The 14,707-nt window shown below is 51.2% G+C and overlaps 1 protein-coding gene across 3 annotated transcripts in view; it reads right to left on the bottom strand.

Moving 5' to 3' along the window:
- ATAD2B (ATPase family AAA domain containing 2B) overlaps positions 1 to 14,707 on the bottom strand; it is a 100,684-nt gene that overhangs the window by 55,486 nt on the left and 30,491 nt on the right. For all 3 annotated transcript variants that reach the window (XM_020977988.2, XM_020977985.2, XM_020977986.2), the window contains exons 3-10: positions 12,512 to 12,561; positions 12,074 to 12,227; positions 11,524 to 11,626; positions 11,031 to 11,139; positions 9,815 to 9,931; positions 8,998 to 9,073; positions 6,516 to 6,614; positions 4,725 to 4,836 (exon numbers count right to left, since the gene is read on the bottom strand). In XM_020977988.2, the coding sequence (XP_020833647.1) occupies positions 4,725 to 4,836; positions 6,516 to 6,614; positions 8,998 to 9,073; positions 9,815 to 9,931; positions 11,031 to 11,139; positions 11,524 to 11,626; positions 12,074 to 12,227; positions 12,512 to 12,561 (820 nt within the window). The remainder of the gene's footprint in view (positions 1 to 4,724; positions 4,837 to 6,515; positions 6,615 to 8,997; positions 9,074 to 9,814; positions 9,932 to 11,030; positions 11,140 to 11,523; positions 11,627 to 12,073; positions 12,228 to 12,511; positions 12,562 to 14,707) is intronic.

The raw sequence follows: 14,707 nt of genomic DNA, 5'->3' as shown, positions 1-14,707 counted from the left end.
TGTGTGACCCTGGGCAAGTTACTTAACCCCAACTGCCTAAAATTAAAAAAAAAAAAAAGAAAGAAAGAAAAAAAGAAAAAGCTTCTGACAAAATAGAACATCCATTGCTACTGAAAACACTAGAAAGAATAGGAGTAAATGGAGCTTTCTTTAAAATGATAAGTAGTTATCTATCTAAAACCAGGAGTAATGATTATCTGTAACGGCATAAACTAGAAGCCTTTCCAATAAGGTCATGAGTGAAACAAGAATGTCTATTATCACTATTATCATCCCACACTGAACTAGAAGTACTAGCAATATGGGGCAGCTAGGTGTTGCAGTAGATAGAGTGCCAGCTCTGGAGTCAGGAGGACCTGAGTTCAAATTCAGCCTCAGACACTTGACATTTACTAGCTGTGTGACTCTGGTCAAGTCACTTCATCCCACTGCCTCACAGGAAGGAAGGAAGGAAGGAAGGAGGAAGGAAAAAGAAATACTAGAAATAGCAACTAGACAAGAAAAGATAACTGAGGGAATAAGCATGGTGATGTGGAAACCAAGCCATCACTTTTTGCAGATGATACAATGGTTTATTTACAGATCTCCTGGACAGTCAACTAAGAAACCACGCAAAACAATCAACAAGATTAGCACAGTTGCAGGATATAATATAAACCCATCCAAATCATCAACTGTTCTGCATATTGATACAAAAACAAAAACAAAAACCAGAAGAGATTGAAAGAGAAATTCCATTTAGAATAACTGTCGGACAATTACAAAACACTTTTCACACAAATAAAATCAGATCTAAATAATTGGAAAAACATCAGTTGGTCATGGGTAGGCCAAGCTAATATAATAAAAATGACAGTTCTACCTAAGTTAATTTACTTATTCAGTGCCATACCAATCAAACTACCAAAAAATTATTTTATAGAGCTAGAAAAAATAATAACAAGATTCATTTGGAAAAACAAAAGGTCCAGAATATCAAAGGAACTAATGAAATGAAATGCAGGGAAAGGTGGCCTAGTAATTCCAGATCTTAAATGGTATTATAAAGCAGCAACCATCAAAACTGCTAGGTACTGGCTAACAAATAGGGAGGTGGATCAGTGGATAGGTTAAATATGCAAGACACAGTAGTCAATGACTATGGTGAGCTATTATTTGATAAACCCAAAGACCCCAGCTTCTGGGATAAGAACCCACTCTTTGAAAAAAACTGCTTGGAAAACTGGAAAAGAGTATGGCAGAAACTAGGCATAGACCCAAATCTCACACCATATACCAAAATGAAGTCAAAATGGGTTCATGACTTAGACATAAAGGCTGATACCATAAGTAAACTGGGAGAACAAGGAATAGTTTACCTATCAGATCTATGGAGAACAGAAGAATTCATGACCAAACAGGAAAGATAGAGAACATTATGAAAAACAAAATGGATAATTCTGATTACATTAAATTGAAAAGTTTTTGCACAAACAAAGCCAATGCAACTAAGATTAGAAGGAAGGTAGAAAATTGGGAAAGAATTTTCACAACTAGTGTCTCTGATAAAGGCCTCGCTTCTAAAATATATAGAGAATTAAGACAAATTTATAAGAATACAAGCCATTCCCCAATTGATAAATGGTCAAAGGATATGAACAGACAGTTCTCAGATGAAGAAATTAAAGCCATCTATAGTCATATGAAAAAATGCTCTACATCGATATTGATTAGAGAAATGCAAATCAAAACAACTCTGAGGTACCACATCACACCTATCAGATTGGCCAACATGACAAAACAGGAAAATGATAAATGCTGGAGAAGATGTGGGAAAACTGGAAAACTAATACATTGCTGGTGGAGTCGTGAAATGATCCAACCATTTTGGAGAACAATTTGGAACTATGCCCAAAGGGCTACAAAAATGTGCATACCCTTTGATCCAGCAATAGCACTTCTAGGGCTGTATCCCAAAGAGATCATAGAAATGGGAAAAGGACCCACATGTACAAAAATATTCATAGCACCCTCTTTTTGTGGTGGCAAAGAATTGGAAATTGAGAGGATGCCCATCAATTGCGGAATGGCTGAACAAGTTGTGGTATATGAATGTAATGGAATACTATTGTATGATGAAAAGGCTGACTTCAGAAAAACCTGAAAAGACTTATATGGTCTCGTGGTGAGTGAAGTGAGCAGAACCAAGAGGACTTTGTACACAATAACAGCCACGTTATGGGATGACTAAGATTGTTAAACTGAACCCTTCTCAGCATTACAAGGATCTAAGACATCTCCAGAGGCCTCGGGATGGAAAATGCTGTCCACATACAAAGAAAGAACTATGGAAGTTGAATCGCTATCACTTATTTTTCCCTTCTGTTGAGTTTTGTTTCGTCTTTTTGATGGTTCTTCCTATTGGTTTTAATTTTTACTTACAACTTCACTAATGTGAAAATATGTTTAATAGGAATGTAAATGTAAAGCCTATATCAGATTGTGTGCCATCGGGGGGGGGGGAAAGGGTAGAAAGATTTTCAACTCAAAACCATATGGAAGTGATTGCTGATAAATCAAAATAAATCAAGAAAATTAAAAAAATAAATAACGTCAGCAACACACAAAGCTTAGAAGTCCACCTGCTAAGACACCCACAAGAACAGTGTGATGCACAAACACAATTACAAAACACTCTTCACACAAATAAAGACAAATCAAAATAACTGGAGAAATATTAGTTGCTCATAGGTGGGCTAACTCAACATAATAAAAATGACAATACTACATAAATTAATTTGCTTATTCAGTGCCATATCAAGCTACCAAAACAATTACTTTTTAGAGCTAGAAAAAAATAATAAAATTTACATGGAGGAATAAAAGGTCAAGAACATCAAGGTGATCAATGAATAAAAAAATGTAAAGGAAGAGGGACTACCAATACCAGATCTCAAATTATATTACAAAGCGGTAATCATCAAAACAAATTGGTACTGGATAAGAAATAGAGCAACTGATCCATGGAGCAGACAATATACAGAAGGAAATGAGCACAGTAACTTCATGTTTGATAAATCCAAAGACCTCGGCTATTGTGGCAAGAGCTCACTAAATGACAAAAACTGCTTGGAAAACTGGAAGTAGTCCAGCAGAAAGTAGGCCCTCTCGTGCCACACACTAAGACAAGCTCAAAATGGGTACATGACTTAGACATAAAGGGTGATATCATAAGCAAATGAGGGGAACATGGGAAAAAACACCTACAAGATCTATGGAGAAGGGAAAAGTGATAGGAAGGAAAATGGATATTCCTGATTGCACAGAATTTAAAAGTTTTGTAGCAACAAAACCAATGCAGCAGTGGGGGAGTGGGAGTAGGGAAATCTAAAACTCCCAATAAATAATTTTGGGGAGATAAAAGTCTGACCACATCGCCTCTCTTTTCTTCACGCTCTGGCAGCTCCCTCCTGCCTTCAGAATCAAATATAAAACTCTCTATTTGGGGTTCCAAGCCCTTCCTGTCTTCCTCGCCTTCCTACCTGGCTCAGTCTTTGTCTGCTCGACTCCCTACTACCTCTCTCACCTCCCACATACGATCTGTTGCCAGGGCCAGTAGATATCTGTAATGTCTCTCCAATACAGCCCTCCTCCCCTCCTGCCTGGACCGTGGCAGCCGCTGCTGGGGAAGTCTGCCTGCTTCCACCTCTCCCCACAACGAACCATCCTCCACTGACCCACCAAGCTGACCATGACACTTCCCTGTCCCCGTGACTTCCCCAAATCCTCTCTTTGTTTTTACAGGCTATTCACTTTCCTCTTCCCCACAGATTCTGTGGTCCCAGGACCACAGGGCCCTTGCGATTCCTCATCCAAGATGCTCCGTCCCCTGCCTCAGCTGGCTTCCTCCCTTCAGCGCCTTTGCTTTGCGGGCAATCTCCAGTCCATCTGGCAGACACCTCATTTGTCCACAGTGGTTTGCGTGCTGCATCCCCCATCAGACGGTGAGAGTGCTGAGGGCACAGACCGTCATTTGCCCTTCTCTATATCCTTGGTGCTCAGCCCACGATCTAGCACCAAGGAAATGTCGAATAAATTCTTGTGTCTATTAAATGCCCTAATAAACTGCCAAACAATTTTTTTCCTAAGACACAAGTGTGATGATGAGTCTCACCCATATTCAAAACTGCGCAGTGACTCCCAGTCACCTCATGAACACACTTCCTCCACGTGGCATTTAAAATTCTGTGCAGCTGGACTCCTGCCCTTCTCCCTACCCACCTAGCTCATTCCCTGTGTACACTCCAAAGGCCTTCTGCCTGCTCCTCCAAGCTTGGCCCTGGAAAGTCTCCCTTGGTGAGTTTTCATGAGGTGGCCTGGCCCTTCCTATCCCACCTCCAAGGTGACAGACACACATGTGAAGCCCTCCACACCCCTCAAGGACCCACTGAAATGCCAGCTCACAGGATTAACCAGCCAGCTATCATCCTTCCCACAAGCCACCAGGCTCCCCCTTCCACGCACATCATCCTCCATGGTCTCACTTGGGACTCCTAAAGCTCCTGCCTTCTGCCCTTACCACAAAGGAGAGGCCAAAGAGAAGTCCTGGAGTCCCTTTACTGACAGGTCCTGCACCACGATGGCTTGGGATTGGCCGACGGGATCCTCAGGGGAGGCACCGTGACTTCACTGAAGAGGGACGCAAACTACAGGACCTGCCCTATGGTCAGAGATGAGGCACCTACCGATTTGTCAAGTATCATTGGGTCAACATCTGCCAAGCTGGCACCAACTTTGACGCGTTCTCGAAGAATCCCACTGGCTAAATCTTCTGCTCTAAAGTTCATTGGCAAACACCTGCGGGACAGGAAGAGGCCCGGTAAGCCACAGCAGGGAAGACCCCCACCACCCTCTGGGCTCTTTTAAACCCAGGACTAAGAGGTTCAACATCAGGTCCAGGAGCACTGGGCTCTCATTTGAAAAAGTGACCCTAGAAAGACACCTGAAGAGTCGGGTCATTTTCTAACCAAGCTGAGGGAGCAACCCCCCACATTTTCTCCCAACAACTAAAATGAAGAGTGCGCCTCATCCGTGGAAGCTGGGGCCGGCAAGTGAAGAGCCAGAACGCTTGTCCTGTGCCACGTGTCCAGCCATGAAATGGGAAGCGAGCCCAGAATGAGCCAAAAAAGACAACCTGGACTGAACTCCACAAATGTGGTTCTTAACACCCTGCGGGGGTGATGGCCGATCATCAGGCACTCACAGAAGGACACTGGATGGACAATCTCAGAGATTTCTGTCTTTCTTAAAAAGAAACCTCTGCTGAGCAAGGCTCGCTCCAGTCCTACCGCCTGCCCAGCTGTCCCTGCTCCCAGAAGCCCCCAAGTTCCCCTGTCAATGGAGGAAACTCTGGCCAGTTGTCTCCTTTTCTCTGGCGCTCTACTCCCCAGAACACTGAGGCAGGCACATCATGGTCAGCCCCAAAGGCCAGGATTGCGAGACGTGCTCTAGAACAAACTGAGGCAAGGCTTTTCAAGGCTGATTTCTCTATAAAATTCTCTCTCAGCCAGAAGCTAACTAAGCCAGACTCGGCCACAGACATCTTTGTGAAGGCCACCTCCAGCCTCCTACTACTGTCTTAACAGTCTATCAAGCCTGTGTTGGCCTAAAATCTGCTCAGCGGAGCAGGTCAAAAGGAACATCCCCAGAACAGTGAGTACCAACCTGTTTTTTCCCCCAGACTGTCTCCTGGGGCAAATGAAGGCCAAGAGAAACCCCTGAGAGCCGATGCTCTCAGTGTGCATAAAGCTACGGACACAGACACATAACCCGACAGTCACAGCGTGAACTACCACGCTGAGTGCCCTAAGGTTCACAAGGCACTTTACCTGCACTAGGAGCACAGATGAGTCGCAGAATAACCTGGGCGGTCGGGGCTGGTGGCACCCCCCCCTCACAGATGAGGAGACTGAGGCTCACCCAGACTCAGTGCCTTGCCCAGGGACCTGCCCCAACTCCTAGCCCTGCAATCCTGCCCCCCTTCAGAATGGGGCATACAGTCTGCACTGTATGACCTCCCTGGCCACCTCGACCCTTCCGCAGAACGGTGCAAGGCCTGTGCAGATTCCACCCGTCAGCCTTCTGGCTCCCAGAGCCTGAGGCCCAAGCAGGACCCCGCGAGCTTGCCGCTCCTGGGGTCTCACCATCAGACACTCCCCTGGGGAACTGGGGAGTTCCCGGTTCCCAGTCAATTCCTTCATCAGATGGAAAGCCAGCAGGCGGGTGTTGGTGGGAGGCAGAGAACAGAGAGATGTGACCAGCTGAGGCCAGAGCCTTTCTTGAGCTCGACATGACTGAGTGCCCTCGTTCGCCTGAAGCCCCGAAAACTAGAGTGTGACGGCAACTCTGGCCACCATTCACGGCTTCCCCCTCCCCTCCCTGCTGAGGAAATGAGCCACGTGGCACAAAGGCCACCCATCAGCCATGAGGCATGACTGTGAACGGCCCACTCCTGACCCCGCGCACAGCTGCCCCACCTGCTCCTGGCCCTGGCCATGCTCTTCGACTTCCTTCTCTCGAAGCGCTCCTCATCAGAGGACGTTGTGTCACTGCTGTGGATGGCATGCTTCTTTCTCCTGTTCAAGAGAGCAAAAGCAGGTCAGAGCTGCGAGCACAAACCTCCGCAGCCACAGCATGTCCCACGGAAAGGAGATCACAGAAGCAGACTGACATGGCTCATGACACCCCACAGGACAGTGCCCTCTGTGGCAGTGTCCACAGGGGCCGACCCTGGACACCAAGGCTCAGGGGCGTTCAGGAGGAGGTCTGAAGGGGACAGAGGTCAGGGCTGGAGTGTCCCCAGCTGGAGGGAGATCCGGCCTTAGAGACGGAGGCAGAGCATTCAGAGAGGGACCAATGACAGCGTCCACTGCTGCAGAGAGGCCGAGGATGGTGAGGATGGAGAAGAGGCCACCAGACTGCGGGAGAGCCAGGCTGCAGAGCTGAGGGGGCCAGGGGGAGGGCAGCAGGGGGCTCCAGGGAAGAAGGTCGAGGGGCGGGAGAAGGCTGGAGCCTGGGAGGGGACAAAACACCCATCAGTGGCGGCCCTCCATCACAGCACCGTTGGTACGGTTTCTCAAGCTTTATTCTCTGGCTCACCAAAGAGTCAAGATAGGCAAGGTGGGGAAGGGGCAAGAGAATCCCAAGAAACACCCTTTCCTGGGGACGCCAACAATACAGGCGGCACCCAACCCCCTTCACGATGAGTAGGCATCCGCCCAGACAGGGCGCGATGCTGAACCGCAAGAGGGACCCACAATGCTGGTGCCCACGGAGCGGCAAGCACAGGAGCCCGTGGCGCTGCCCCCGCACCGCAATTAGGCCCGGCTTGCTCCAGGGGTTCCTACGTGGCCCGAGGCTGATTTATCTGGGACAGTGCCAGCCCAAGGCCAGTGAAGGAATCCACCCCAGAGACGCAGAGGGAGGCATGGACAGCAGAGACGGCAGTACCAGGGTCTAGAAGATGACGTATGACACAGACTGAGTCGGCAGGTTTTTCCTTTTCCTTCTTTTCAGAAAATCCTCTGTGCTCAGCTCTCCACCGCTGCAGACCTCCACGGCGTTTCGGGGAGGGGCCCTCTCGCACACGCTTCTCACGGTCATCATTTGTGAAGCAACGTTTCCAACCAAAGCCAAGAGGCTTTGTCAAGGGCCAGACGTCAGGAGATGCCCCGGAATCCACGCTTCTCAAGAACTGGGCTTGGGAGCTTTCTGGGACCTGAGCGCGATCCCCACACAGCCCACAAGCCCCCGTCCCTGCAGAAACCGATGTGGGCAGGGGGGAGCCAGGGCAGCACAGCCAGACAAGCCGTCCCCTGTGCGGAGCCTCTCCTCTGCATGCACGCTGTCTTCAGATGGCAGAGTTCAAGCTCTGAGAGGACAGGGCTCATTTCCCTTTTTCTCTTTGTACCCCCAGCAACCAGCACAGTGCCTGGCAAACACTAAGCACTTAATACATGCTTGTTCAATAAATAGTCACACTTAGGAAGCACCTACTGTGTGCCAGGCATTACGCTAAACACTGGGGCTGGTTCCTGCCCTCAGGGAGCTTACAATCTAATAAGGAGAGAAGTCAGAAGGTCCAGAGGAGTGCGGCCAGCTGAGAAACAAGACGCTCAGAGCCCAGTGTCCTCTGTAAGTGGTTGCCTGGAAGTTCGTGGCCCCACCCTTCAGTCCTGAGGGCACAGAGGGCGCGGAACTGAATCAATGAAGGTGAAAAGCTACTCCTCACAAAGGCAGCTGGCACACCGGGGAACTTGGGAAGGCCTCCCTTGGCAGCTGCCTTCAGGTGCCCCAAAGAAGACGGGCTGGATTCACTCCTTCCCCAGAGGGGAAAACAGAGTACAAAAGGCAGAGAGAGATTTGGGCTCAAGCCACTGCCCAGAAAGGGCCGGAACGTCCCCATCGCTGGGAAGCCAAGCCTCCAGAATATGTCAGATGGTGGCACCACCGAGGACACTGGAGAGGATACCTACGCCCAGCCAGGAGCACAAATCAGGGGGGCAAAATCCCTTACAGAGAGGGAGCTGAGCAGGATCACAACCTCCTCCTTGATGGACACCATCCGAGGACAGCCCAGCAACGCTGGGTCCACACCGGGCACACTCTGCCCTAAGTGCCCCAAGCAGCCACCCCACAATTGTCACAGTTCCCCAGGGGGAGAATGTCACTGCGGTTCAGAGATCAGGAAAGAATGCCCACCCCAGACAGACCAACAGACCAGCAAGCTCTTCCGCGAGGGCCTCACATCAGGGGGCACTGAAGGGGCCTCCAAGGCCAGCTTGCCCCCGAGTCACGCCAGAGAGAGCAGGAGAGAAGCGACGGTCACGTGCCCAGGCACGGGAGAAGACAGGCAGCCTAAACCACAAGCCGGCCAGGATGGAGCCACCAAGCTCTGCCCAGCGCTCTCTTCTCTGCAAACCCAAACCAATGGGGAAGCCTAGACACAGAAAAGCTCACCTGATATGGCTCCTTCTGGCAGGAGATCTGTGGATGTCAAACAGGGCGTTTTCCCTCTTTTTCTGATGAACTGGCACTAAGAGGAAAAGGACAAGACGCAGACAAACCGATTGACCAAGTCCTCAAGGTACAGATGTGCCCCCTGCTGAACCCCTGAAGCCGGCCTGAGGCCTCACCACCCCGAGCTTCTTCACCCAAAAAGGAAAGAAGAAGCTCCTCTCCACCCGTGTAGAGCAGGAAATACAATCCAGAGAGGCAGACGACCCCCGGTGAAGGTAAAGCAAGACCAGGTGTTTGAAGGGAGATTCAAGTTACTTGGAAGGCACAAAATGAGCCAACACTAGGAGTACTCAATTCTGAATTTGCACTTTCAAGGAGAGTCATCACCAGACTGGAGAAAATGCAGCAGAAATGATCAGCGAGGATTCAAAACTGCTGCTCAGGGAGAGCAGGAGAGAGGAGCTCCTGCCACTCACAATGCCAGGGCTGAAGCAGAGGCATGTCAGCCCAGCATGCAACTACTGAACAAGAGGGCATTTTGCACAGCCCAGGATGGCCAACAGGGCTGCGGGCAACCCCCTGGCAGACCATGGGCTCACGAGGGCAGGGCCCATCCACTGCCTTTCTCTGCTCCCTCTACCCCAGGATGGCCATCAGCCACTGCCAGGACCCATCAGCATCGGGGGCCCCTTGGTATCCTGACCCCAGGGAGCCTCACAGCCTCCCCTCCCCTCCTCACTAAGGAGGCCCCTGGGCACGACCCCCACCCCCATCCACCTGGGAACCAAGTATGATGCCCTGCCGAGGAAGCCCTCACCTATGGGTGGGGCCTGGTATCTCTCCACGGTCTTCCTCTGCCTCAGGTTATAGGGGCGATCATTCTCCTCGCCTTCGGCCTCCTCCACTTCAATGTCGCCATCCTCCTCTTGAGACTCTAAACACAGGAGACGAGCTCTCACCCGCTAGCCCAGCAGGAGGCCTTCGGACAGAGGGGTACAGGAGACAGACACACCACCCCCAGGAGCGACAGCCTCCCCAGGCCAGCCAAACACACGTGGACACCTGGGGTGACACCCAGTGTGACGACTGACACCTTCTTCCCCAGGGGCTTGGCCTGCCCTTAGTGAGTGCTTTACATGTGGGACCTCAATGGGTAACCCTCACCAGAGCCCCAAGAGGGAGGCACAACCCACAGCCCCGTTTTACAGCAGGGGTCACCCAGTTCTGCATGTCTGGGGCAACATCTGCACTCAGAGCTTTCTCACTCCAGGCCCAGCTCTCCTCCCTTACAATAATGACAAGTCTCTCTAAAATACAGGCTTCACAAGGCCTGGCACCAACAAGGCAAGCTCCTTCGGAAATAGGGTGCCCAGTGGAGCAGAGGGAGGGCAGCGTTTTTATTTTTCAATGTAAAACAAGGCTCCACTGCCAAAACCTGTTCCCATCCTTGAAGGCTGGGCCACTCAAACACTTGTTGCAGCTCTGAAACAGCCTTCCTCCAGAGGAAGCGCCCCCCTGGGACTGAAGGACCCCACCCCCACCCCAAGAGAGTTCCGGGGGCCTGAGGCAGCCACATACAACTGCACAGAGTATACAGCAGCACAGGCCAGATAGAACTCGGAGACCTGAGAAGGTCTCCCTCTCAGGATCACGACCCAGAGCCACCTCACCCCTGTCAGGGTTGCCAACCCAAAAGCCCCTGCAGGAACAGGTCCTCGGCAGCTCTCGGAGCCAGCACCAAACCCATGAGGGCCAGCTGTCCTGCAGGGCCGGGGCCAGGACACCAGCCCCTCCCAGAGAGAGGCCTCTGCAGAGCCCCCGAGCCTCCCGGAGACAGATCTGAGATTGACGTGAGCCAGAGAATGTGAGGCACTGCCCAAACCTGGCCCACAGACAGAGGAAGAGTCCAGCCTTAAAGGATCCTGCCAGGAAGCGTCCAAGACGAGGGCACCCCACTCCCCCTGCCAGCAGGCAGGGAAAGCAGAGCCCGTGGCACTGCACCTCCCCCTGCCCAGCTTCGGGGCCCGACCAACCTTCTTCTTCACCCTCAGTGGACACCTCATGGTGGTTCTGGATGCCATAACTGTTTCTTCTCAGGGACTTCCTTCGCCTCTTCACTCTTGAATACATGTCCATGTTTTCCTTTAATTGAAAAATAAGTTACTAAACCAACACAGATATAAAAGGACAAATTAATTAACCCATTAGTGCCTAGAAGGTACATCTTTCACCCACAGGTCACAGCCACCCAGGTGGCTTCCTTCCCCAGATCTGAGAGGCAGTACGGGTTCAGAGCCTGCCTCAGACACTTTCTGTGACCTTGGGGAAAGGGTTCGTTCTCCTCCACTGATGGAGGGGACAGCCTGAGGACATGAAAGCAGGCAGCAGGGCTGTGCCTCTCCATGCCTCTCCACACCCTCTGTCAGATGTGGGCCCAGCCACCACACCCCACCCCCACCCCAAGGGCAGAGGGAGGGGCGCCAGGCCCGGTCCTCACAAGGCCGTGAGGCGCCACAGCGCACGTACAAACTCTGTGTCAGTCCACATCCGAAGCCTCTCCACCTCGCCAGAGCGCCTGTTCCTCCGGATGTTGATGTTGTCCATTTCCTGCAGGACGGCCTCCGCGGTGCTTTAGGGACACAGACACAGAGGCCCCAGATCAGGGTCAGGAGAGCCCACTGCACAGCCCGCATCGTTCCCTTGAGATCGCTCAAGCTGGGCCGGAGGGACACAGGGCCCAGGGCCTCACGCTCCAAGTTGCTGCCTGGGGCCTGTGTCTTTACAAAAGATGAGGCCCTGGCGGCAGGGACAGGGGCTCCCCGAGGTGACCATCGGGACAAAATGAACCACGTCTACCCCGCATGCCACGAGAGGCTGCTTTCGTCCAAGGGGAGCAAATGCGCTTTCTGGGGCAGCGATGGAACCCCATCCGCAGCATTTGGTGAGAAGGGCCAGAAAGTCAGCCACTCGACTTGTATGGAATATGGTCAGGTCAGCTTCTCCCTAAAGGGCCTCCAAACCTCTGATTTGGGAAACCGGGGTATGCTCCCAAAGAGCCAGGGGGGCTCCTTCATACCTGTTGACAAGCTGATCAAACAGCAAGCTCTGATTCACACTTTCGAATCTGTTTTTCCTGGATCGACAGCTTTTCCTGACTTCCATATCCCCATTCATACACGGGCGGTCCCCATCTCCCTTCTTTTCCCCTCGGAGGGGGTGGCTTCGAAGAGCTAGGAGGAGACAGAGACTTCACTTGAAAAGAAGAACGTTTTGAGGGTCCCCACAAAAAAAGGAGAAATGACTGAATGAAACGGCAGGGACTCAATTTAAGGCCAATCACACTGAGCTGCCTGAGCTGATATTTCAACAATGCACCCTCATCTATGATCCAGCCATCCCCATCTAGCCAGCTGCAGGAATGGCCCACTCGCCTCTGGTCCCCACTTCAATGGTTACCGAGTCACCAGGAGAAGGTCAGGACAAGCCAGTTCCAAACCACCCACAGAATACTCACACAAGCTACTATGTCCGTTTGGTAACGTAGCACCAGGCTGAGAAGTTAACCTAGAACACAATTAGATTTAATGTGCAAACACATCCACATTCATTTAAAGCAGCAAGATATGCAACACTAGGGAACAATCATCAACTAAACATTTATCATGAAACGTTTCATTCTCATGAGCTAATGAGGATGCTCACTCGAAGAAAAGTGGCGTGCCCAGCAGCCAACTGGGGCGACCCTCTACTCTTCCAAGATTTCCCTTCAGCAGTGAGTAACGGGACAGAAAAGTGGGGGGCTTATTCAGTTAGCACCCCAGTGAAAACGCCCCCTCAACTCTGGCATTCTTACAGGTGACTTTTCTAATTCAGATGACGAACAAAACTGGCCAAAAGCCTGTGGACAAAGATTCTGGCCATCCGGAAAACCCTTCTTTCTTTAAGAGGCTGAGAGCCCAGTGCCACAGCTCTTGTCATCCGGCATGGCGCTCTGCTGAAGCTCTGGGTTCGTTCCTACTGTCACGGGACTGGGGAAACAGGGGAAGGGTGGCAGGGCACAGGGACCGATGAGCTGCCAGCATCGGCAGAGAACTGGGCCTAGACTCCTAAGAACCATTAGTAGAAGATCTCATGGTCATCATGAAACAGGCCCAGTGTCCAGAAGAAGAGGAAATGCAGCGGGGTGCCTGGGACTGCTGGAGCCAAGGTGCATCAGCCCAGGGAGTCCTGGGAACAGGAACCAGAAAAGGCTCTTCCGGCTCCTGCCCACTGCTTCCCCATGTCCAGTTCTGAGACTGCAGTCCTACCAAGCCACCCCATAGGAAAAGGTTCACCTACTCTGCCAGAGGACGAGGCGCCCGGCACAGAAAAGGGAGGCAGGAAATGCTAGCCCCCCAGGAAAAGCCAACTCATGAGATCACATCCACGACTCTGAACCCAAATGGGGAACAGCCAGCTTAGCCCAAACAAGAAGGCCACCTGACAGGGCTCCAAAACACAAGTCCACGGTCAAGGACAACAATGTACCCTGAGAGAGAAGACTGGAAGGCAGGTCCCAATTCAGCAGTCACATGGGCTCCTGTTATATTCTGAGGGGCTTTCTGGACTAAAACAATTGTCATCAACTGCTTCAAAATCACTTTGCAGCTGGGCTTTTCCTTTTCCATCCATCTAATCAGTCCTCACGCTCCTTGGCCTCTGTGCAGCCGCTGAGTCTGCTGGTCAGTCTCTCCTCCCAGATCCTCTTTTATCTATAGGTTTTCAGGACACCTCGTCCCCGATGGCACCTCTTCGGTCTCCTTGGCTGGATCCTCTAACCAGAGGTGTCCCTCAGGACGCTGTCCTGGCCCTCTTCTCCCCTATGCTATGTCACCTGGGGATCTCACCACTCCCAAGGATTTAATGACCCTCTCTGTGCCCATGGTTCTCAGATCTCCCAAGCCTGCCCCAGTCTCTCTGATGACCTCCAATGGCTCATCTCCAACTGCTTTCAGACATCTCCAACTAGACATACGGTAGACCTCTTAAACTCACCTGTTGAAAAGAGAGCTCGTGATCTTTTCCCTAAGCCCTTCCCTCGCCTACCTTCCCTATTACTGTAGAGGTCACCGCCTTCCTCCCAGTCCCTTAGGCTCCCAACCTAGAAGTCATCCTGGGCTCCTCACCATCTCTTATACACACACCCCCTCCCACTATACAATATGGTGCCACAGCCTCTCAATTTCACCTCTGCAGAATCTCTCCATTACGCTCCCTTCTCTCCTGACACAGCCCCCACCCTGGTGCAGACCCTCGTCACTTCACACTTGGACTACTGCATTAACCGGGGGGGGGGGGGGGGGGGGCGGAATCCTGCCTGCCCCAAGTCTCCCCCAACTCTAGTTCTCCATTCATCCAGAAAGTGATTTTCCTAAAGTGCATATTTAATCATGTCCCCCTTTACTCAATAAACAGACTATTGCCTCCAGAATTAAAAAAAAAAATCCTTTGCTTCAAAGTCCTTTAGTCTGGCCCCCTCTCACCTTTCTGACCTTCTTCTCCAGTGACTCCAGCTTCCTGGCTGCCCCACAAACAAGACCCTCCATCTCTCAGCATTTTCTCTGGCTGCCCTTCATGCCTGGACTATTCTCCCTCTTCTGGTCTGACCACTGACCTCCCTGGCTTCTTTCAAGTACCCACTAAAATCCCCCCTTCTACAAAAAGCCTCCCC

Source organism: Phascolarctos cinereus, unplaced genomic scaffold, assembly GCF_003287225.1.
Source record: "Phascolarctos cinereus isolate Bilbo 61053 unplaced genomic scaffold, phaCin_HiC Scaffold_2;HRSCAF=192, whole genome shotgun sequence".
Taxonomy (NCBI): Eukaryota; Metazoa; Chordata; class Mammalia; order Diprotodontia; family Phascolarctidae; genus Phascolarctos; species Phascolarctos cinereus.
Note: the sequence above shows the minus strand (reverse complement) of the source record. Positions and strands in the feature narration are given on the sequence as shown.